Consider the following 25,065-nt stretch of genomic DNA (forward strand, 5'->3'; position numbering starts at 1 on the left):
TGATGCGCTTGCAACCTTAATTCTGAATGATCACTGCAGCTAGCTACAGTATGAAAGCAACAGAAATCCGTGTTGCTGCCAGGGTGCCAGAAGGAAAGATGTCTCCTTGTTTCTTTAGACAGAGGCCAAGGGAGTGTTTATGTTTTACTTTTCCCAGAATGAGCTGCTCTTTTTGCATATCTTTCTGTGCAATGTAACTTAAGGAGAAAAATCCTGAGGTGATGCAGCCTTTAAGTCTACCAAGCCAGCAAGGCAAGAATCTGACTGAGCAGTAAAGCCTTTCTTACTGGATGCTGCCATCCCAGACAGTGTCACACAAAGCATTTCTGATTCCTCAGAGCCCAGAAATGAGACAGGAACCCCCCTCTTCCTGAGAAGACGGATCAGTACATTTGCTTGTCTGACATCAAGAGTACACATGCTGAGCTCAGAGAACCGGAGCACGTGCGAGTCTGTTGTACTCCAGGGAAGTCATGTCCCAGCCTGCAAACTCTCAGCCCTGTGGAGCACTATCCATTCCTGCTGAATGAGCTGCTGACAAGGAAGGATAAATATTTTCATGCCTCAAAGTTTAGTATGTCTACTACTTTCTATCCCTGATGCCAATGCTAAAGACTAGCAGCAAATTATCTAGTCACGAGCAGTATCATGCTGGTGACCTTGAGCTTAATTGCATTCTGCAGTTTTTCAGGCAGCCTGCATGAGTTAAGCAAGTCAATGTGAGAAGACTTGAGAAAGTCTGTTCACAGTGGGGCAGTAAAGAGACAGTTACAATGAGCATTATATTGGATTTGCCCGAGATGATGTCCAAGTCAAACCCAATAAAGCCACCAGTCTTCTCTTTGCTGGCTCTGAGCCACATGCACTTTCAATTGCTACAGAGATCTTACTCTCCATGGGAGACAAGCTGTGACCATAAACTCTCTCTAATGTCAACAAAAAGGTCTGATAGAAATTGCATTTGGTGTTTTTACATGAGTGAAAAAACTCAAGCCACACCTTTAGATACACAAAGAAAGAAGAATCGCGTACCAGGCTCTGAGAACATGGCTTCAAGCTTGTGGTCCAAGAGAGGCCACTTTCCACACTTCAGCAAAAGGTGCTTTACAACAAATACAAACGCATTCGGTTTTACATAAATTCCTAGGAATGACCATGCTCTGCTCTGCCAGCATGCACTGGGCAGACTGAATTCTATCTACCTGCATCAGAAATATCTTAGTAACAGAGACCTGAGCGTTTTGTTGAGAGAAGTGGCTGAGTAGTGCATGAGTCACCACCTCTCTCCAAATCTGTATAGGGAGGATACTAATTGCCAACTTCCCACAGAGTTTGAGGATTTAGATAACGGCTGTTAAACATTTTGGACAGGAAAACATTAGGTAACTGGATATTGTTACAATTCTATACAAATCATTCCAATTTTGCACTAGTGACTCCCAAACTGTTACAGAATAGCAGAGTAGTGCATGGCTGAGCAGCTGATTCAGTCAGATCAGAAGCCAATGTGTAGCAAAATGGGTAAGCAGCATTGTTTACATTCTCATCTCTTGCAATTCCTGCTGGATGAGGGCATCTTGACCTGCTAAGCTGTTAATGTTCTTACTTCAAAGAGGGGACGGGGGACTGCATTGCTGAAAATCCAGCCAGAAGCAGGGACAGGTAAGCTTTAAGGGAGGGGGAAATGTTGACAGGAAGTCATGCTAAGTGTTAGAATCTCAAGTTTCATACCAGAGATTGCTTTATAGATACAGAGATTTTAAGGTCAGAAAGGACCATGAACTATTGTGATCATCTAGTCTGACCCGTATATCACAGACCATGGGACTTCCCTGGATCAACTCCTGCTTCAACCCCAATAGGCATGGTTGAACTAAAGCAGCTCTTGGGAAAACATCCAATCTTGATTTTAAAGTTTCCAGTGATTGAGAATTGACTTCGATGAATTGTTCAAATAGTTAATTACCCTCACTGTTAAATTTCCACCTTATTTCTAGTCTGTCTAGCTTCAATTTACAGCTACTGAAACTTGTTATATACATCAAATCGAAGAGCTGTCTATCAAATTGCTTTTTCCTACGTAGGTATTTAGGCTCATCAAGTCATGCCGCACCTTCTCTTTGATAAGCTAACTAGACTGATCTCCTCGAATATCTCACTATGAGGCATGTTTTACAATCGTTTCAACACTCGTGTGTCTCTTCTCTGAGCTCCCCAATTTTTCAATATCTTTCTTGAAGCAGACACCAGAACTGGACACGGTACTCCAGGAATGGCCACACTAGTGCCAAATAGAGAGTTAAAACAACCCTCCTACTCGTGAGCTCCCTCTTTATATACCCAGTAGTCCGCTGGCCAGTGTCGCACTAGAAATTCGTTCAGGGTCATGGATAATTAGCTGAAGTGTTTCAGAATCCCTGCTTCCTAGGATCCTGTAAATATGGACTACATTCTTTGTCTTTAGGCATATGACCTTGCATTTGGCTGAGCAGCTGACTTACGCACATTTTAGAGGAAGCATGTTTCATAAGCCTCTCTGACATTAACTTAGGCTGAATTCACACAATTCACTCTTTGGCTGGCTGTCATGTGTACATTTATTTCCAGCAATGGGGACATGGAAGAAGAGGATTTTGCTGGGAAATTCAGGGAGCAAATTTGAACTCTCTTTACAGTGGAGACTTTGGGGCACTTTTCATGAAATTTCTCCCCACAAAACTGACCAGACGATCACAATAACATCTTCTTTACTCTGATTCTTGAATTCTGGCTATACCTCCTCACACACCACTGGGGTTCAGGAATAGCTTTTTTTCTGCAAACGCTCTAAAGCAGTCTACGCTATCAGTACATGAAAACAGCACAGAGAACCTTATTGTGTTCTGCACCCCATCTTCTTCATAGAGATAGTGTTATATGAGTATGGCATAATTGTGTATTTTATGCAAGATATCATTGGAAAAGTTCTGATTTACTGAATGTGATTGCCCTATTTGCACGATGTTTCACTTCTGTATCTGAAGTCAGGAATACTGACTATGTATTGGCATTACAAATATGTTTACACCTGGGGAATGCCCACTAGAAAAGATGCTTTCATTCTGAAAACCTGGGTGGGGAAGGGCCATTAGAAAAAACAACAGGCCTTAGAAGAAGCTTATCTCGCACCTGGGGGGCCTTCCTGAGGACCCTACAAACAGCCTCCGAGTTATGGCTGCTGTGACACTACAGGGACATGTGACCAGGTCACCCTATGCTGGTCTCCACCTTGGGATATCAGTATTTTTCCACAGACTGGTGTGGGAACCAGGCTTTGAAACAAAGGGTTCTGCCATATGCAAAAGCTACATGAGACAGGGGAATGACATCATCATGGTTCTTCACTGACTCCCCACCCAAAGAGACTCCTGGAAACAGGTGAGGAACAGACTGAACTGGAGGAAGTGCGGGACGCAGGCTAAAGGGATTTTTAGCCTATGAATGAAACACTTGGGGATTCCAAGCTGTGAGCAAGTGCAACTTGCCTCTTAAGAATCTGCAGCCTGCTGGTATCATCACCTAATTAGGGTGAGGATCTGTTATTCATATCCAATCTATGTAGTACATTAAGCTTAGTTTGCATTATTTATTTATTTGCTAGGTAATCTGCTTTGGTCTGTTTGCTATGCCTTATAATCACAAAATCTATCTTTTGTAGTTAATAAACTTGTTTTTGCTTTGTCTAAAACCCTGTGAGTGTGGGAGTCAAAACTTGTGGCAGAAAGCTGTTGTAGATTCCTCTCCACATGAGGGAGGGGGCAAATTTAATAAGCTTACGCTGTGCAGTTCCCTGTGCAGTGCAAGATGGTATAATTTTGGGTTTACACTCCAGAGGGGGTGCCTGAGGAGCTGGGAAGCTCCCTAGCTGGAGCCTGCCCATACAGGGCTGATCACAGCATCTGCATGTAACTGCAGCTGGGTGTGTCCCTGCCTGTATGGGTGCTGGTGACAGAGCAGGCTGGAGCCTCGAGAGAGCTTGTCATAGCAGTTACAGTGTAATGGGAGCCCAGGCTGCTGGGCTCAGTGGTATCCCAGTTCCAGATGGCACACCAGGGGGAACCCATCACACTCATCTTTAGCCAGAATGAAGCAAACTGTGGCAGAGTAAGGCACGGTCTCTCTCACTCCCACGTACAGTAGTTTTCTCAGATTATTTCTGTAACACCACCACAGGAAGCCATCACTGGTCTGGTCATCTTATCTGTCAAGTGAAGCAGCAGGGGTGGCTACAAGCTTTGCATTAGGAGCCCCGAGATGACTGGCCCATACATAATAATGGGGGAAGCCTAGCTAGAGGCATTATCAGCATGTCCTAGAATGCTGGAAACAGCTCTAAGAGTCCATGCCTGGTCTGCTCATTTATCTTTTCAGCGCTCACTTCTTTGGATGGCTGGTTTCCTTCAGCCCACAGCCTCCTGCATATTATAGCTACATTTTACACTTGCATACTAAAGATTAAACCCCATTATTCCTACACATCAATACTTCTCTGCTCGTCCTCTGGTCCTGCTAAAGCAGGATTCCAACACTTCAATAAATCTGTAACAGCCCCTGTAGTGACTAAAGGGAACAGTAGTTGGAACAAGAGAAAGATCTTAAAATGTACCTAAGCTCTATATGAAGTTTTAGAAATGAAGCTTGCAACAGACATCTCAGAGAGAGAGGGAGAATGAGAGCAAGGACAGAGGCTGGAGAGATCCCACGGCAGAAGAGAGAAGATGATGTAAAGTCACCACCTGCATGAAAGAGGAGCGGTAAGAGTTAGGGTTCAAACCAGGGGAGGGAACTGGAGAAATTATTAAAACAGAGAGATCAAGAATAGCAAAAGCTACAGAGATGCCAGCCAGGATGAGAACAGAGCTGGGTTCAGAGGCCAGATGCAGACCAGCAGCCACAGTACTGAGGTTAACATGAAGTTTGCTCTGGGAGGGATGTGTAGACAGGCAAGAAGAGATTATTTTCTTCAGAACCCTGCTAAGGAAAGGAAAGCTGGAGACAGGATGACAGGGTGGCAATCCAAGTAGAAGGATGAGTAGGCGCTATGGAGGTAAGAGCGGAAGCAAGCAGCTGTATTTATCACAGAGAGGGAACCTGCAGGAGGTTAGGAAGATCTAGAAGTTGGACAGGAGTAAGGTGGTTGGAAGAGACATCACAAAAGTCCCTTGTGATGGAGAAGTGGCCTATAGGCAGCCTTCGTCTGAATGCCATGGCCCATGCTCCTCCACAGGGAGCACGGCCTGCCATTTCTCTACTGAACGCCTAAGTGCTTGTTTGAAACTCGGTCCTCTGAGAGGCGCCTTGCTAGTTTATTACACAAAGTACAACACACATTTTGTATTTCTGGGTCAATAATTCTCTTTCCATTTGCAGGGGAAACAATGCTGCTCTGAACCCTACTGCCAAGAATGTGAACCTGGCAGCATCTCCTCCCCAGAGCACTGCTGTGTACACTCCATCTAGTGGCTTACACAGGCACTCAGTTCACAGTCAATGTTCAGTCTATTCCCACAGGGTAGAGATCTACAGTTCCACTGGAATGTCTTCCTCTTCAATAATGTCTGGGACCATACTCGTATAAGTCATTGCATTTGATCCAAGAAGCAGCCACAGGGAGAGAAGCACTGCATACTGGGGTCTCTAGTTTCTCTGGCCTGTTACCTAGTAAAGATGAACACTGCAGCAAATTACTCTTATGCAAATTAGATGTGCCCTTTTGGCCTCCAGGGAAGCGTTACTTGGAATTACAGCAGCACCTACAACTCCCCAGTCTGACTGGAGCCTGTTACATGAGACACTGTATAGCCATGTTACTGTTTGGACAGTGCCCGTCATCCGCCAAAGAGATGGCACTGGGGCTGCTGCATTTCTAAAGAAGATGCCAGTTTCTACTGTTAAGAAAAGGTGGAGGCAGCGATATCTTTTATTGGACCAGCTTCTGTTGGTGAGAGAGACCAGCTTTTGAGCTTACATGGGGTCTTCTTCAGGTTTCTTAAGTTTCTGTTGCTGTCAACACCAGCAAGTCGTCAGTGGCAGTGTGTATGCATATGAATAAATAGGAGAGACAGAAATACATCTTAGAAGCAGTAAAGGACTGTAAGACTGACCAGTGGGATCCAGGCTGCTGCTGCAAGCTCTCTCAAGCTCTGTATTCCCTACTTAGAGGGTAAAAAGGAATCAACTGTGCAGCAGGGGTGCTGGAAGGACAGTGCTTTCTACCTGGGCAAAGTGACACAGAGCAGCTGGGTCTGGAGCTGCCAGGAACATAAGAACGGCCATACTGGGTCAGACCAAAGGCCCATCTAGCCCAGTATCCTGTCTGTCGACAGTGGCCAATGCCAGATGCCTCAAGAAGAGTAAACAGAATCATCAAGTGATCCATCTCGTAACCTATTCCTAGCTTATGGCAAACAGAGGCTAGGGTCACCATTCCTGCCTATCCTCCAGGAACTTATCTAGTTCTTTTCTGAACACTGTTATAGTCTTTGCATTCACAGCCTCCTCTGGCAAAGAGTTCTACAGGTTGACTGTGCGAAGAAATATTTCCTTTTGTTTGTTTTAAACCTGCTGCCCATTAATGTCACTTGGTAACCCCTAGTTCGTGTGTTGTGAGGAATAAATAACACTTCCTTATTTACTTTCTCCACCCCAGTCATGATTTTATAGACCTCTATCATATCCCCCTTAGTCGTCTCTTTTCCAAGCTGAAAAGTCCCAGTCTGTATCAGAGCAAGCAGCTGCCTTAGATTGTTTTAGGCAGCTGACTAATTTTCCAGGAAAGGCGGGATAAAAAATTAACTCCCATCTCCGAAACACAGGTTCCATTACTGACAAGTCATCGGCTATAACTTGTATGTTTTCGATGAATGTCAAAGACGTCCTCTCTAATGAATAAAAACCTCCCCAGCAGGCTACAAACTTGCTGCAATGTACTGTATCAAGATAACTCTCGGTCATCTTAAACACTTACTGCAGAACAGAGTTTTTCATTCAGAGTGGTGCTGGACGAATCACTTGAAGGTAAAAGGAAACAACTGCTCCGCCACGTACCAGAGCATAGGAAAAGCAGATATCCGACTCATTGTGCAGGGGTATTTTACATGACACCTTTGCTCACTGGAGAGGAGAGGAAGAACTACTTTTCTTCCTCATCTGCAATGAAGAGCCTGAAGAGAACTGCATTTCATACAGCATGGGCTGGGCACTCTGACCAGGCAAAATATCAGGACAATCCCCTAGAACATGGAGACAAAGCAGGTTCTCTCCCACTCCCATGCATGTGACCAGCTATGCAGAAGTAAGCTGTAAGTACAAGGGGTAGCAATGAAATCCAGGAGAAGGAGGCTCTCAGAAGGCAGTGTGGAAGATGTACTCCCCATCAGGCATGCACACTTCCAGGTACCCATTCAGCCTGCCTGCACTGTTCAGCCAGCGAGTTGAAGGCTAGAGCTGCACTTGACAGCATCCTCCCCAGATCGCAAGCCACAGCAAGTCAGTCCTTAGGAACACTGGTGGAGGGTTCTTCAAAACAAAGGCAAAAACCTTGGACATTTGCTATCACTCATCTTGAGGCAAATCTCACGTGGGAGATGACTTATTCCACCCTGCCGAGATTTGAAAATCTTCCTAAGGGATCTGACTGTCCATTTTCCATTAAAATTAATGGAAATTGGGTGTCTGACTTTAAAACAAATCCTGCCATTGGCAGGAAAACCAGCTGCTGCTGAATGGATTACAGACCCCGGTGTGCACAGATTACATACCTCTGAATTCTAATCTGACCTGGGTGGGACAGGAGGCAGGCTCGGTCTCAGAAAAGGAGTGATCAACAGTACTCTGTGATGACCCCCAAAGGCTGACTCATCAAAGAGCGTTAATGGTGACTAGACAAGATCACATGCCCTATGCTCCCAACCAAAGGAAAAGTATTGGATTGCTGGCAACAAAATGGAGATTTAAGTTGTGCATGTAATATGCGCTCCAAGAAGACAGCAGTATTAGCACAAAGGGGTAGGAATTATTCCGTCACTTGAACACCAAGGCGATGGGCTTGGTGTAAGAACATGGAGAACAGAACACCCACATTTTGATGGAAGAGAATCAAGAGACAGAACCCAGTCCCACGCAGAGAATCAGACGTTTGGTTGTGACACCATCTAGGAGGGATCCATCACTCTGTTCTTAGCTGCCCCTCCAGCAGACATCTAAGGCCATTCTGGATTCCAGAGGGACATAAGTACAGCCTTACTTTGTCTAGGATTGCAGGCTTGGTTACTATGATACCAAGGTCTTTAAAAGGATTTAGTGGTGTTCAGAAGTTCTTCCAAACCCCAGCTCCTCCATCCCCTGGAGAGAGAGCCTCTTAAAGCACAGGTTACACTCCTGAGACCACTGGGATTCTGGCAAATATAAGAGAGCAGAGAGCAATGCCAAGCAATTAGACTCGGCCCAGAGGAGGTCTTGAACACAATACTTTCAGAGGGAAGTCAGATTAAGCACATTATTCCACATCTCCTGCCCTCCCCATGTACGTACTGTTTCATTGCTATCAATTTGGAATCCATGCTCTCTTGCTTTCCTTTCATCATCTGGACATCAGTCAGTAACTTGGTTACGCTGTCTTGACGAACCTTTATATCCTCATTCTTTATACTGGAGACCTAGAGACAGAAAGGAAGAGGACAGTGAGGTTTCACCCTAAAAAACTGTTCTCTAAGCATCAAAGATGGAAATGCAGATTAACTATCCTCCTTCCCCATCCTCATCCACTCACTGGTCTAACTGTACAATGGATCTGCACCTGTCTGTCATTTGCAGACCCTTCCCTGAAGGAGTAGAATCCTTTTGGGTCAGAAATGCAAACTCTAAGGCTGCACTGGAAGCTTGCACAACAGCTGTCAGCATTGTACTAACTTTCTGATTAAGTGTACAGTCTTCCATTGCACCAATGGCTCCTTAATTTGAAAGTAAGACATTCTTCACTGTAACAGTTAACTCAAGTGTACTAACAAGCTGGCCCACTGGAGTAAGGGCAAACACTCCAACTACACAGTGTGATTAGATTAGCCCCTGGGAGTAACTCAAGCTACTGAATCCCGATCTCTTCAGTAACTCAAGGATTAGCAGCACTAAAACTTCAGCACACATCTACACCCTGGGATGGACCAGCTAGCTCAAGCTTAAAGCACCACTTAAGACAAGCTAGAAATGTGTGTGTGGCTAGATGGGAGATGGGTTAGAGGCATAGTTTGAGTTATACCTCAAACTAACAATAAAGCACAGACCAGCCTCAACTAGACATGGAGCTGAGAGGCTAGGAAGATTCACAGCATGTCTTCACCAGCAATGTTAAAGTGCTGCCGTGGCGGGAGGGGAATCGCTTCACGAGGGGAATAGCTCCCAGCGCTGGGAGTGCGACTCCCAGAATTGGTGCACTGTCTACACTGGCACTTAACAGTGCTGAAACTTGGAGAGCGCGGGGAGGTGCTTTTTCACACCCCGAGTGAGAAAACTGCAGCACTGTAAAGTGGCCATGTAGACAAGCCCCAGGAGAGCACATTTACCGCTAGGGTTTTACTAAGATGTATACTAGACAATTACTGCTCTCTGCAATCAAGCACATTATGTTTAGCAGAGGACACTGTCCTGAGGTCTAATTTTCCTAAGTCTGAACATTCTTAAAGAAGCAAAGCAGCTGTTGTTTACAAGACTAATGGAAAAAAGGCTCAGCCAGAGCTCACTCTTCAGTACCAGGAAAGGGGAAGACAAGAGCACAGACATGGAGACAGGATGGGGAGCCTCTTTCAGTGCTTCCTGGGCAGCAGTCAGTTAGCTGGCCTCATCATTCCTAGAGCAAGTGCTTAAAGGGCTGACAGGAAGCTTCTGAAGGGCCTGTTTCATTTTCCTGACAAACAGCTCACTGGGAATGGCACCCTGGTACATTTCACAAAGGCTTTAACATGTGAGAGCTCTATGAACCCGTCAACAATTACAGGGGTTAACACATTTCACCTACTCAAACAGCAGCTCCCTCCCACCTTTACTGGCTAGCAGGCCCTTTGGGATCTGCACCTCACAACGTGGTACATCCTTTGCTGACCATGCAGCGGTGTGGAAGTACTAAATACTGCTCAGCGAAAGTGGCATCTAAAATTATTGCAGAGCATACTGGTTCTCCATCATGCAGCACAATGTGCTGCCATCTATGGGTTGCCTGGAAGGGCTTTTGGAAAAGGATAACTGAAAAACTGGCTGGTTGCATCTTCCTCCCACATTTCAGAGCTAATGGAGTAGCCCAATAGCTCATGAGAAATGTTTGGCACCTAAAATATCAAAATGCTTCTATAAAATGCTTTTTTACTGAGACAGAACTAAATCCACTCCCAACAAGACAGCTGTGTAGCCAACACAAAAGGCAGGACTTGAAGTGTCCTTAGATCTTTTTGCTTCTGAATAGGATTCCTCAAATCCACCAAAGAGGCACAATACGACTTTACACCTGGCAGCACTGAGGCTGCCAAAGTGCAGACCACGAGTCCAGTTCAGGCCATGGTTGCCTTTATCTTGAATACAGATTTGACCCATGCAGAACCCACATCCCAGCATGCACTGTTCCACTGTAAGAGGAGGGTGGGTCTGCTCAGCTCAGAATGAGTACTGCGTGTGGAGATCCCTACCCTAGCCTGGCCATACAGCTATTAAAAATGAAGGCAGTTGTGAGCTGTGTTTGGAGTGTGGGTTTACCCCAGTTTAAAGGAAAAGTGGAGCAATTAGTATTTGGGACTCCTTGTGGGGTTAACAAGTTTAAGATAATGTTCTAGGTGTGAAACACCCGTGTTTCCTGCTGCTCCCATTACTAACAGACCCATCATATTAAGGATAAACATATGGCGTTTCATCTTCAAAAGGCCTAATAACTGGGTTTGTTTTTTTTTTTTGGTATTGGGCCCAGTCCTATTCAACATATTCATAAATGATCTGGAAAAGGGGGTAAACAGTGAAGTGGCAAAATTTGCAGATGATACAAAACTACTCAAGATAGTTAAGTCCAAAGCAGACTGAGAAGGGCTGCAAAAGGCTCTCATAAAACTGGGTGACTGGGCAACATAATGGCAGACAAAATTCAATATTGATAAATGCAAAGTGATGCACAATGGAAAACATAATCCCAACTACACATATAAAATGATGGGGTCTAAATTAGCTGTTACCACTCAAGAAACATCTTGGAGTCATTGTGGATAGTTCTCTGAAAACATCCACTCACTGTGCAGCAGCAGTCAAAAAAGCAAACAGAATGTTGGTAATCATTAACAAAAGGACAGATAATAAGACAGAAAATATATTGCCTCTATATAAATCCATGGTATGCCCACATCGTGGATACTGCGTGTGGATGTGGTCGCCCCATCTCAAAAGAAGATATATTGGAATTAGAAAAGGTTCAGAAAAGGACAAACAAACATGACTAGGGTTATGTAACGGCTGCCATATGAGAAGCGGTTAATAAGACTGGGATTTTTCAGTATAAAAAAGAGACGACTAAGAGGGGATATGATAGAGGTCTATAAAATCATGACTGGTGTGGAGAAGGTAAATAAGGAAGTGTTATTTACTTGTCATAACTCAAGAACTAGGGGTCACCAAATGAAATTAGTAGGCAGCAGGTTTAAAACAAACAAAAGGAAGTATTTTTTCCCTCACAACGCACAGTCAAATTGTGGAACTCTTTTCCAGAGCATGTTGAAGGCCAAGACTATAACAGGGTTCAAAAAAAGAACTAGGTAAGTTCACAGAGGATAGGTCCATCAATGGCTATTAGCCAGGATGGGCAGGGATGGTGTCCCTAGCTTCTCTTTGCCAGAAGCTGGGAATGGGCAACATGGGATGGATCATTTGATGATTCCCTGTTCTGTTCATTCCCTCTAGGGCACCTGGCATGGCCCCTGCCGGAAGACAGGATCCTGGGATAGATGGACCTTTGCTCTGACCCAGTATGGCCGCTCTTATGTAACAGTCCAAGTGAAGACTGCAGTTCAGCCAATGACTGCGCTGCTCCTTCCTGTTCTACTGCAAAGGCTCAGTTGCTCTCTGACATCTCCCTCTGGGAGAGGACAGTTTGCCATAAACTCCATTAGGCCAAAGCTACACAGGCAGTACTTTAAAAGAAAAAGATAAATCTGGAGGTGAAGCTGGCTCCCTATTTGCCAAGTCAAAGTGAATTTGGCTTCCATGTTACAGGCCAAATTCCCAGTTGTCTCCAGGGTATCCCAAGCAGTTTCATAATCAAGCCAGATGCTAAGAGAGCAATTAGAGAAATTAGCAAAGAGCCTGTGGCACCTTATAGACTAACAGACACATCGGAGCGTGAGCTTTCGTGGGTGAAGACCCACTTGGTCGGATGCATGTAGTGGAAATTTCCAGGGGCAGGTACATATATGCGCAAGCCAGAAGCAGGCTAGAGATAACAAGGTTAGTTCAGTCAGGGAGGATGAAGCCCTCTTCTAGCAGTTGAGGTGTGAAAACCAAGGGAGGAGAAACAGCTTTTGTAGTTGGTTAGCCATTCATAGTCCTGACTGGCCCTGCAGCTCGTGACTGAATGAAATGCGATGCAGGAGTCAGCTAGAAAACCACTTGAGAGAATGAAAATTACAGTGCCAGAATCCCCACAGAGCATGCGGCTGCCTTTCTGACTAAATAGACAGTAAGCTCCTCAGTTTCACAGTGGTTCACCCAGGGGCTGGCCTGGAATATCTGTTATGTACACTTACGCTGGTTACTTTCCTCTTGATATTCTCTAGCAGCTGCTCCTGGCCTCGGATGAAGTACGGATGTTGAAATTCAGTGTCGTCCTTCTCTGGCTTCACCAAACCACCCTGCTCAATGTGGACTACCTTTCGAAAGCCATCTAAAAGTCAAAGATGGATAATTAGAGAAAAGCAGAGCAATCTACAGATTGAGAATGTGCCTGCAAGCACAAATCTGTCCTCATTTGCAAAGGACTGAGACACACAGCGCTCTACTACCTTCAGCAGTCTTTGGGATCATTAACCCTTTGAGGGGGATGCCCTCTGCCTCCTATGCCCCCTCCTCCAGCCCCTCCCCAATGTAAGAAACCCGACCCCTCCCCCAGCAGTAGACATTCTAACACTGCCTACTCTACCCTTCTGCTAGGCTGATAGCAAAGGTAGTGAGTCTTCCTCAGCCAGAACACTTCATTTTCCACATGCCAGCTACCTCCCAAGGGTGCAGTACAGCACGTGGGGAGAGCCCAGGGCAGCGGAGGGGAAGGGGAACGAGAGTCTTTGGGGCTCATCTCAGACAAGAGCCTCAACCTTCCTACATGTCCTGGTGACAAACCCAGCACAGCACCTCTTAGAAACAGGAAGCCCTAACGGCATTAAACATCTGGGGATTAGGCAATAACCTAACTTGCCTGTTCAGTACAAGGCATCAGAAGGAAAGATTAGTTAGCAATACGGTTTTCTTTAAGAGTAATGTCAAAAAGGGAAACCCGAAACAAATACAGGCAATTCTCATTACACCAAATGGCTTACAATGTATCCAGTTTGGGGGAGAAGATGGCCTCCGATTACAATTAGCACTGATAAACAGCTACAGATGTTTCAGCCGTGGATGAGTGTAACACCACCCAGCATTGCCACAATCATCTTTAGAGCAGGAAGTGAACACTACCATGTCTAACTGAAACGGTGAGGGGAATTTAAGGAGGCAGAATGTAATTACCAGAGTTGGAATTTGGCCGAGACATTGGTGTTAACACCTCAAGAGTGCCATGGAATCTGTAATGAAGCAAAGTGATCAGAATCTCGGTTTTGCATCTCGCCAAAAAGACAAGGGTGTTGTGCTCCTGGCACTGGGTAGGTACTGCTCTGCACAGATGGATGAGCTCCCTTCTGGTTTTAGTTAGGATTCTTTGTACATCTGAGTACTTCACAGCACCACTATGAGGGAGGGAAGTATCCCCAATTGTGAGATAAAGACCCTAGGCTTGAGTAAGGCCATATCTCCACTACCTAGGCTGACACATCTTCTTGCGACAACCTATGTGCATGTGACTACACCCAAATTTGTCTCTGGCCAATGGAAGTGCCCTATTACAGCACCGAAGTAAAACCACCTCCCCATATGGCGTAGACCCAGGCTTGACACACTGAGATCAACACTGTGAAAGTAGAAACTGAATGATCTGTGTAGACTCAAGAGTCCTCTAGCAGCTGTCCCACAATGCCTCATTCCCTGGGACTGATTGCTCTGGTCACAATTTTAAAATGCCCTGGGGTCAAAGAAACCTGAAGGCCACCTCCCCCACTTCTTTCAAAAACAAAAACAAAAACAAAAAAACTGGGAATTTTAACACCTCTTCCCGATTACTCACCTGGCGATCACACCTAGCAACTCACTCTGTGTGCAACTGCCCAGCCGACCATGCCGGCTCCATGCAGTAGATGCACTTCTGCCTGCGGCAGACAGGAAATTCTGATCTCCTGAGCCAGTAGGAAGAAGAGGCTGTGCACACACAGCTATGGGCCAGCTGTAGAAACGTGGACATCTCTGAGCAGACCTTAGGGGGGATGCAGGCAAAAAGGTTCGACATGGATCAGCAGCAGTGCCACGTGAAAGGGAAGGAATTTGGCCAGGGATCTCCCGAGACCAGGGAGTGCAACAACTGATCTAGGGCTTCACCATAGACCTGCTGCTTGTACAAGGAGCTGCAAACCATACTTGGTGAAGACCACACCAGCACCCTACAGACCACCATGGATACCTCGGAAGAGCCTGGGACAAAGACCTAGCCGTGAACAGAGAGGAGGAAGAAGGGGTTGGAAGATGCGGCAGGGGACTCTAGCCATGCCATGAACCAGGACCTGCTTGAGACTGTCCCAGTCTTGCCAGGCGAGTGAGGCTGATGAAGGGGAAGGGAACTCAGGCATGTGCATGCATTTCTCCTTATAAAGTTTAAACGTAAAAATGATGCCTAGCCCGTCCCCAAGTTAACCAGACCAAGGTATTGACTGTTCCTTGCATTCTTCGTGTGAGAAGAGGTAGCAGTACAGCAAACAGAGGGAGAGCTGGAATCTTCATTCCCCTGTTGGGTTAGGCAATGGGGGAAGGGAGAGATGCAGAGCACTCTGTTTATGTACACAGGGATGTCCCCAGAGAGCTCAATGTCACATTCATGGGGATACTCTGCAATCCTCTCCCCCAGGTTTCTAGGGATGGCAGTCTTATTTCTTCCTCCACCATGGGACATTTTCCTACGCCGCTCGGCAAATCAGTTTGGCTGGCACCATTGTAGTAAACAGGCCAGCGGCATACGGGCCCAGGTGGCTTTGGGACACTGGGAGCAGACATATTCTTTGGGCCTGTGCGACTCTCAGGCACACTGCCTGTGGAAAAGTGTGCCTGCACTCACTGCCACTGCCTTGTGCTCATACTCATGGAACAGGCACCAAAATCTTCTACATTCATGCAGCAGAAAATCCCCACCTCCCCTGCACTGGGCCATGTCCATCACAGCTGGGGTTACAGAGCTGCGCTGAGGTGGTTAATAAGCACATCTGCAGGGTGCTCATGGCAATAAGGGAAAGGAGTTCTGAAACTCCCCCTTTCCCGCTGTCACTGGAAAACCAACAGTACACCTCGGGTTTTATCAGCAGCTTCTGGAGTGGTGGCCTTCAGGGCTGCCCACTCTGCACTTGCAGATCCCTGACCCTGATGAGGAAGAACATGTTCCGCAAGATCCCGTAAAGCCAGTGCTACATCAGACCATGAACAGAGAGGGCATGGAGGGCAAACAGGACTAACAGCACAGAGAAAGAGGACAGGAAAAAGGCCCAGGAGCCCCCACAGCACAAGAGGGAAATGCACCAGGAAATAATGGGTGACTTACAAATGCTGCAGACCTTGTTTGACCTACAGATCCAAAAATTCCAGATTCTCCACCTTTGCAGTCCTCGGAGAACTCCATGCCTGCTCCACCTTATATCCCTAAACATACCATGCAGCATAACAGGTGTATCTGTACCCCCACTACTCCACACCGAGGGACAGCAAGGAAAGCTACAGATTGACATACATCAACCGTGGTTCTCAGGGGTTAGTATACGTGTAGCCACAATGGACTATACCTGTGTGCTCAAAGGGACATATATCTACTTCCTTTGTCCTTCAGATTTTCACTTTGTTGTGTTAAAAATCTGTATAATATCGCCTGTGGGGTTTTTTCCACATTGATTTTCGGCAGTGTTTTCTCAACACAATAAAGTTTCACTTTGGAGAATCAAATTATCTTTATTAGTTCACAACAAATATTGTAGAATACACAGCAGAAGCCGAAGCAAACAGTACTTGTAAATGCATACCAAGCACCACATAATTAATCGTTTCAGGAAAATACCAGCCATATTTATAAATGTGGCGCAAGCACTACACAATTCTGAGCGGCACCCTGAGCTCTCCGGCTCCAAACTGTCCTGTGGCTGACAGTTACAGTGCTCTCTCAAAGCCTCCCTCAGCTGCACAGCTCCACCAGCCATGGCAGCAGACAGTCGCTCCATCCTGAGGAGCAGCTTTGCCCCCGCCTCACAGATATTAGATGGCTATAACCACTGGGATATTTTCCTCACTGAGATCCAATCTAGTGAGTAAACATCATCAATGTCACTTCAATCTACCAAAAATACATTCAACTGTCACTCTGCACCTGCTGAGCCAGTAGCTGAACATTCCCTTGATGCCGTCAAGGTAACTAGTGTACGACTTTATGAGCTAGGGGGTCAAGGGGTAGGCTGGGTCGCCCAGAATCATTACTGGCATTTCCACATCACCAGTCAAAATCCACCAATTGGGAAAGAATACCCCTGCCTGCAGCTTTCTGAACAATCTTGTGTTCTTAAAGATGCACCTGTCATGCACTTTCTCTGAACAGCCCACAATGATAACAAGGAAGCATTCCCAGTCATCCTCCAACACTTGCCTAATTTTTGGCAATGTGGGCTTGTGCAATAAGAAGAATATGCTTGCAGTCTTGTCATGGAGTGTGGGGGAGTCTGGCCCTGCACCCCTCTTCCTGGGACTCACAGTGACTCTCAGCCAGCCAGTAAAACAGAAGGTTTATTGAACAACAGGAATGCAGGTTACAGCAGAGCTTGGAGACACAACCAGGACCCCTCAATCAAGTCTTTCTGGGGGTTCAGGGTGCTTGGATCCCAGCTTAGGATACCCTGAATTCCCACCGCCCAGCCCAAAAACGAAACTGAACTAACTCCCCTACAGCCGGCCCCTTCCTTTGTCCAGCTTCCCGGGCAAAGGTGCTGACACCTCCCTGCTCCCTGGTCAGGGTACAGACTGAGCACCTGCCCCTCACCTAAAGTAATCCCCGGCTCTCCCATTCCCCACACAGACAGTCCCTACCACATCACAGGTCTACAGTCCCATGGCAGTTTGGAAACCTCATTGCTGAGAATGCATCCACTATGTCCTGCACACTGCGAAGAGTCACAATTCTGCAGAGGAGGAGACAGTTACTGTGGATTTTCCAGCTTCAAAATCATTTCCCCTGATAGACAGCAATACAGCTGTGTAAGGTTTCAGAGTGTGACTGCCACTTGCATCTCAAAGTCAGTGCAACTCATTCTGGTGTCCACGTACTGGAGGGCTGAGGCTTATTTGGCACACAGATCCAGGCTTTCCACATGCGAATGTTCTGGAGCCACTGCTGATCATTCCAAAGCCACATTAGGATGCAACCTCACCAATCAGTGCTTGTTTCTTGGGCCCAGAAGTGGAACGCTGTTCCATGAATACCACCACCCTCAAACTGTTCTTTCCCTATGTCCATCAAACTGCCCTCGAAGAAACAGTTATGTCCCGTTATTCCAGTATATCCTGCAAGTCTGCAAACACAGGAGAATCATGCATCCTGTGCTTGCCGCATTCATGAGAATAGCGCAGAACTTTGTGGGCTCCATGCTGCTGTCTGAGATGGCAGACACTGAGAGGTGCTGCATGGATCCATGGGATTTTTTTTTAAAAAAGGAGTGAAAACGATGCGATATGGACGGTGTTATGAGATGGAGACTGTTGCATGCTGAGAACTTGACCCATAGTTCCTAGAGATCTTGGGGCCAGTCACTTCTACCCCATAACACATTGTGAAAGTTTCCCAAGAGGCACTGTGCTGAACAGCAGCATGTGGCACACTGGGATACCTGCCTCACATCGACACCCACACTCATAGTGAGCAGGCACATGCCTGAGCAATATACAAACGTTGGCTGTATGCCGAGATAATGTGTGCAGACCATGGCTTGCATGCAGACGTGGCTGAAGTAATCTGTCCAAGATCGCATGGAAAGTCTGTGGCAGAGCAGGGAACAGAACTCTGATCTCCCAGGCAGGTGTGTCAACCACAAGTCACTCTTCCTCTGAAGAGCACAGCCTGCTGCACCTTGCAAGGCTCCTCCTGTCTGAGACAGGTGGCCCTGAACTTAATATTACACATTTCGGATAGACATTAATCCATAACGTTCCTCAGAGGTACAGGGAACCCAAGGCTTGGCGGATAAGTAATTTGCCAAAGGCCACAGAGTGAGTCAGTAGGGGAGGGAAGATTAAAATTCAACAATCCCTACACAAATGCTGCAAGAGTAAATACAGCACATACAGTCTCTGATTTAAGTTCCAGAGTAACTTTTTAAAATAGCCAAACACTCATATTCCGGTTACATTTAGATCCTTACGTTTCAGATACGTACTTTGTTTTTGCTGGCGGCACAGTTGTTACACAGAGACCCAGGAGTACAGGAGGCCCATAACTGACATACTGCGCTGCGGAAAGAGGCAGCTTGGTCTCTGAGTGTTAGCTTGGGGTTGTGGGGAAAATTATTGGTCTCGTTGTAGCTCCTAGATACCCCACTCATGGACCAGGCCCCCATTGTGCGAGGTGCTGGACAAACAGAACAAAAAAATCTCTGCCCCAGAGAGCTCAACAGCTGGACACAGACCAAACAAGAGGGAAATAATAGGACAATACTGGTCAGCATGGCAAGCAGTGGCCTCATGATATCAGCAGCGGGACTATTGTCAAGTGTTTTGGAGGCATGACAGCAAAGGAGAGTTTCGAGGAGCAACAGGAGGCAGTTTTGAGACTGTTTACAGGAAGCTCCTCCTATGCATGTGGGGAAGCCTGGGAAAAAGCAGAAAAGCGTTTGACAATTTAACAAGCAGGCAACGGAGGCTGACATCATGGGCTGACTGGAAGACACAATCAACTTTCAATACCAAGTGAGAAGTGATAGGTTGGGTGAGGACAGGCCATGAAGGGCCATGAAAGTGAAAACAAATCTGTTTAATACAACAGAAGAGGCAGCCAGTGGAGGGATGCAAAGAGAGAGGTGACAGGGTCACAGCGATGGGCAGGGGGAATGATCTCTGCAGCAGCATTCTGAATGGATATGAGGGGGGCAAGACTGCATTTGGCAAGGCCAGAGAAAAGATGCTGCAGGAATTGGGATGAGAGCGTCTCAGCTGTATGGATGGAAAGGATAGGCGGGATGTTAGAAATGTGATTCACAAAGAATGTGCAAGACTTAGATATAACCTGGATGTGAGGTCCTAGAGCAGAGGTCCCAAAACTGAGGGGTGCGCGCCCCCCCTGCAGGGGGGCATGGAGGAACTTCTGGGGATGGGCACAGCGGGGTCCAGGCCAGCCCCCACAGGGGGCAGGGGAGGAAATGCCACCCAACTTCTCCACCAGCTTTGCTCCATTCCTGCCCCCATCCCCGCCACAGCTCCGCTCCCACCCCCAGCTTCGTCCACAGCTCCATTCTGGGGCTGAGGCTGGGGCCACAGAACTCATTGTCAGCCCCCATCTCTGCCCCCAGCCTCGATCCCCAGCTGTGGCCTGGCTCACAGCCCCAGCCTTCTTACCCATCCGTGTTCCCCTCCCTCCCCTGGAGGCATGACCCTCCTGGGATGCAAACAAGGTAAGAGGGACCGCTGTCCTAGAGAGAGGTCTAAGTCTAAGATGACACTCAGTACAGGCCTGAGCGAGTGGCTTGATGGTGGTGTGTCCAGTGACGGTGGAGGGAGGTAATGGGGAGGCACGTGGAGGGGGTGGGGGGAGGAGGGGGAGTTTAAAAGCGGTTTTAGCCGGTTGAGCTTGAGCTGATCACTCAACATCCACCAGATGTCAGAGATAGGCGGAGATTTTCACCCAGACAGAAGTGTGCCACTGGCAGGCATTAGCTATGAACTGACAGCCTCCTAGCTGGACACCAGACCAGGTCACTTGGATGTTAGTTTTGCTCAAAATAGGTATTAGTCTTGTAAGAATGTATTCAGTGCAGGGATGGGCACACTTTTTGGCCTGAGGGTCACACTGGGGAATAGAAATTGTATGGTAGCCCACGAAGGCTCACAAAATTGGGGTTGGGGTGCGGGGGTGGGGTCTGAGAGGTTTGGGGTGCAGGAGGGTTCTCTGGGCTGGGATCGAGGGGTTTGGAGAGTGGGAAGGGGATCAGGGCTGGGGCGTGAGGAGAGGCTCAGGGGTGTACTAGTCTCTCAGGAGTGGAAGCAACCTGAATGTGGTGTGATTTTTGGTGTAAGTGACCATTTTTCACTAAGTCCAGCTTGTCTGGGTGGTAAGATAGACTGGAGAGTCTAGGGAACTGTTTGTGACTCCATGGTAAGACTGCTAGAGTGGTCCAGCGGTTCACATTTGTTACTGGTTTGGTGAAATCTAATTGTAGAACACACCACAAGTTTGGGATGTTTGCCCTGTTTTTGACAGACTTTCCTGAGGTAGGGACTCATGGCTGTGATAGTATGACAAGGAGAGAAGCAGATCTTCAACTCAGCAGACAGCTAGTAGTTTAACTGATGTTTGCAGATGAGGCTACTCAGAGATAAGGTGTAGAGGAAGAAGAGAAGAGGACCAAGGACAGAGTTCTGTGGAACCTCCACAGAGGGAGGATAGGAAGGATCCCCCAAAGGACATGCTGAAGAAGCCATTGTGGAGGAAGGAGGAGACCCAGGAGAGGACAGAGTCATGAAAGCCAAGCGAGTACAAGGTTTCAAGAAGCAGTGCATGGTCAACAATGTCAAAGGTGGCCGATAGGCTGAGGAGGATGAGGATGGGATACAGATTCTGCGCTTTGGCTAGGAAGAGAACATTAAAGACTTTGGCGGGAGTGCTCTCAGTGGAGTGCAACAGACAGAAGCTGGACTGAAGAGGATCCAGGAAGGAACTCCAGACAGCAAATGTAAACAAACAGCATATTCAGTGAGGGTTAATGAGGAGAGATTTAAACACCTTGATGATCTTGACATTTCAGCAGAAAGCTACAAATATTAGATGGTCTTTTGTACTGAACTCTGGAATGGATTTTGCTTCAATCCCTCCCCACTCCAGCAGAACAGGAGGATTAAAATAACCATAAATAAGCATATCAGCTTGGTCTATACTGTTTGTTTAAAATTTTGAGCCCTCAACTAGGCACTTCCTAGCTTTGAGAGGTTTGTTACAACTGATGTGTTATAAAGATAGCTTTTGATATGGACGTTATATGACCTGCTGGTAAAAAAGTGACATTGCAATTCTACCACTCAGTGGGAGAGGGAAAGAAGTGACATGCTGAAAAGTGCTTTCTGAGAAGCTTAGGTAACAGTGATGTACTCAAAACTTCAAACACTCAGAACATCTAAAAACCACTCAAGAGCATACAAGTCCACTGCAAAAATTTTTTTGGAATATGCCAATTTTGTAAACCACTAGGATAAATCGAGAGCGTGGCTCTGAAGTGTTATTTAAGTTAGACAACAGCTGTGGCTGAAGAGAGCTTCCTGCACTGCAGCAGCAAGTAAATGATTGAGAGAAATTGTACATTACTACAGTGGCATTAGCCAGTTTCTCTGTTATTCAAGTGATCCTTAGAAACCAAAGGCCTCGCTCGTGAACCACGGAGACATCATGGCCCATAGTTATTCAAAGGACTAGTGTTGAAAGGTAATGAAACTGTCATCATTTCTAACAACACTGGAATACTTTCGAAAGCCCACATCTGGAGCATTAAAGCTAATCCTCGATATAGCCTCCAGGTGAGGGGTATATGAAAGGCATCCTTTATATTGCAGCCTATCACAGGAATTTAAAACCAAAAAGGTAAATATAGGTATTTGTGTGCTGAGAGGAAGCTGAGCAGACTGCCCTGAATCCATGTCGCTAGGCTAATCCCAGAGTATTCCTGTTTTGGTGGCCTGGCAGGGAAGAGTAGTCAGAGTAACCTACAGCAGTTGTTCTCAAGCAGGGTTCCAGGGACCCCGAGCAGGTTTCAGGGGGTCCGCCAAGCAGGACCAGTGTTAGACTCGCTGGGGCCATGGCAGAAAGCTGAAGCGCCATTGTGCAGGGCTGAAGCCCAGGGCCCTGAACCCCGTCACCTTGGGCTGAAAGCAAAGCAACTTAGCTTTGCAGGGACCCCTGTGACATGAGGCCCCAGGCAACTGCCCTGCTTGCTACTCTCTAACAGGGCCTGGCTTTTATACTCAGAAACACAGTTGTTGGGGAACCGGTGGGCTGTGGAGTTTTTATAGCATTTTGTGGGGAGTGCCAGAAAGAAAAAGGTTGAGAACTCCTGACCTAGAGATCTTTAAAAAGTGCTACAGTTCACTCTTCCCGCCCCCGGTCAGTTCTGCACTTCCCTGCATGTTCTCAGAGTAAAAGGAACACTAAACACCACAAGTTTAGGCCGCAGAAAAGACACAGTGCCTTTGCAGAGAGCCCTGAACTAGGATTAATTTAGGAATAGATTTCTTGAGACCAGAGTAGGTGGTTGTCAGGTTCTGAACAGAACGTACTCCCCCACTCCTCCATCCCAGAATGCTAGCTCCTGCTCTGGAGTATTTCCATAAAAACTCTATGTCCCAGGAAACCAGTTAGCACCGAAAACAGGAGGCTTCCCCGTATTTCCCTTAGAATGTTTTTTTTATGGCTTATGGTAGATTACTTGCAACACTAACTGCATTTACTGTCCCAATGCCAGACAGAGAATCTAAACTAGTCATGTTACCATGACCCAATGAACTAATCAGATGAACCACTAACCAGGATAACGTCAAATTTACCCAGTTGCACCATGGGCCAATATAATAATATTTTCCTATTGAAACGTTACTTGGGGAGAAACACAAGATTATGGAATTGAAAAATTCTACTAAATAAGCACTGAATAATTCAAGAAAGATACTATTGCAATAGCCACATTACTATACACCTCTACCCTGATATAACGCGGCCCGATATAACATGAATTTGGATATAACGCAGTAAAGCAGCGCTCCGGGGCGGACGTGGGGCTGCGCGCTCTGGCAGATCAAAGCAAGTTCAATATAATGCGGTTTCACCTATAACGCTGTAAGATTTTTTGGCTCCCGAGGACAGCGTTATATCGAGGTAGGGGTGTACTATGAAAACCAAACAAGCAGATTCCAATAAATTCAGTGCATACCCTCTGCTAATCAACAATTTTAATCCATGGAGTCAAACTCAACTTTTCTTCCAGCAAACTGGACTAGCTGGTCTGGGACACTCTGAAATCACCTATCAGTCTGGATTTGTCCAAATTCTTTAACTTCACTCCTAGCTAAAATAAATTTAAAAACTGAACAGCCACCTAACACAGTCCCAACCCCCTAGATAAATCAATTCCTGTTGCAGAGAGTAGAAAGAACAAGATCATTATTAAAAATACAGTCTTTAAGGAAGAATGTTTTGGCTGATCCTTCAGTTACTTACATGCCAATGATAGCAAGAGCGGTAGTTTTGACAATTAACTATAACACATTGTTCCCCGTCTAAAGCAAGACATTATTGTTTGCGCCTGTTCTCAGCTCTGTTGTGAGGGGGATTCCGGCAAGAGAGACTGTTCTCAGGAAGAGCACTGTGTATTTAAAGCCTTGTCAAGGCTCATCTCCCTGGGACCTATTCACCACCTGACTTTCCATCATCATCATCACCACACCAAGAGATAGCACCCAAAAATGTAGACAAATTTACAAGAAAGGACATTCAAACGCTAACTTATCTTTGGAACAGAGAGTTGTGAGTACAGTCCTAGTGCATTAGAAAGCTACTTGTATTGTACAGATGTTTCACAGTAAGAATCGTCTCCCAGGCACTGCGTCTCAGGAAGATTATTATACATCTCAGTGAAAGCAGGAATGTCTAATCTTCACCTTAAGGACAAGAACGTAATGACTAACCTGACACGACACAAGCTTGTTACACAAAAGGGGCGTGGATTTCAGGCCTATGGACTTTTTACCTTAGAACTCTGGAAATGGTTAAAAAAAATGACACAGGCTAAGAACTCTCTGATGCATGCTGGGAACTTTGTTTTGAGAACTGGACTCTTGTTACATTCCGAGACTGTTCAAGGTTACTCTGCTTCTGGAGTAATACTGTTTAGGTTAAGACCACTGGAAAACTCTGGGGAGAGTTGCCATAACAGATTAGGTAGCTTTCATGACTATGCAAGTATGAAAGCCAGAAAAACATTCTGCTGGCAGTAGGGATGGAAAGCTCTTAGTTGACGGTGGTTGGTCTTTCAGAGTATCCCTTTTCTTTGCTTTTTTTCCTATTCCACTTTAAGGCCTCAACACTCTACACACAATGTTTGTATCATTTATGGATTTAAGTTATAGGTGCAATTTTTTTTTTTTTTACTGGAATAGATAAATGGTGAAACCTCTAGTATGGGCAAAAGTATCAGTAAAAAGCATACCCCCTTCCCTACCGGGGGAAGGCACCTTTATACTGATAAAATTGCATTCACACTAGGAGAGCTGTACAGCTTTAACTATACTGGTACCCTTTGTAGCACAGTTTGTTTTACACAGACCAGGCTTGAGTTACCTGTAAGAAGTGAAAGCTACTGAAACTTAGAAAATGCTATTTCTTGACTTAATGACGTACCCATGTCACGGATCCACAGGATTGGTGCTATGCCC

The 25,065-nt window shown here is 46.2% G+C and overlaps 1 protein-coding gene across 3 annotated transcripts in view; it reads right to left on the reverse strand.

Annotated features, from left to right (window-relative positions):
• HSF1 (heat shock transcription factor 1) overlaps positions 1 to 25,065 on the reverse strand; it is an 82,636-nt gene that overhangs the window by 55,281 nt on the left and 2,290 nt on the right. For 2 of the 3 annotated variants that reach the window (XM_075063327.1, XM_075063325.1), the window contains exons 2-3: positions 12,807 to 12,943; positions 8,572 to 8,696 (exon numbers count right to left, since the gene is read on the reverse strand). In XM_075063327.1, coding sequence (XP_074919428.1) covers positions 8,572 to 8,696; positions 12,807 to 12,943 — 262 coding nt within the window. Of the gene's footprint in view, positions 1 to 8,571; positions 8,697 to 12,806; positions 12,944 to 13,782; positions 13,839 to 25,065 lie in introns of all 3 variants that reach the window. The other variant, XM_075063326.1, reaches the window with a different exon arrangement.

The sequence above is a fragment of the Chelonoidis abingdonii genome, chromosome 2, assembly GCF_003597395.2.
Source record: "Chelonoidis abingdonii isolate Lonesome George chromosome 2, CheloAbing_2.0, whole genome shotgun sequence".
Lineage (NCBI taxonomy): Eukaryota > Metazoa > Chordata > Testudines > Testudinidae > Chelonoidis > Chelonoidis abingdonii.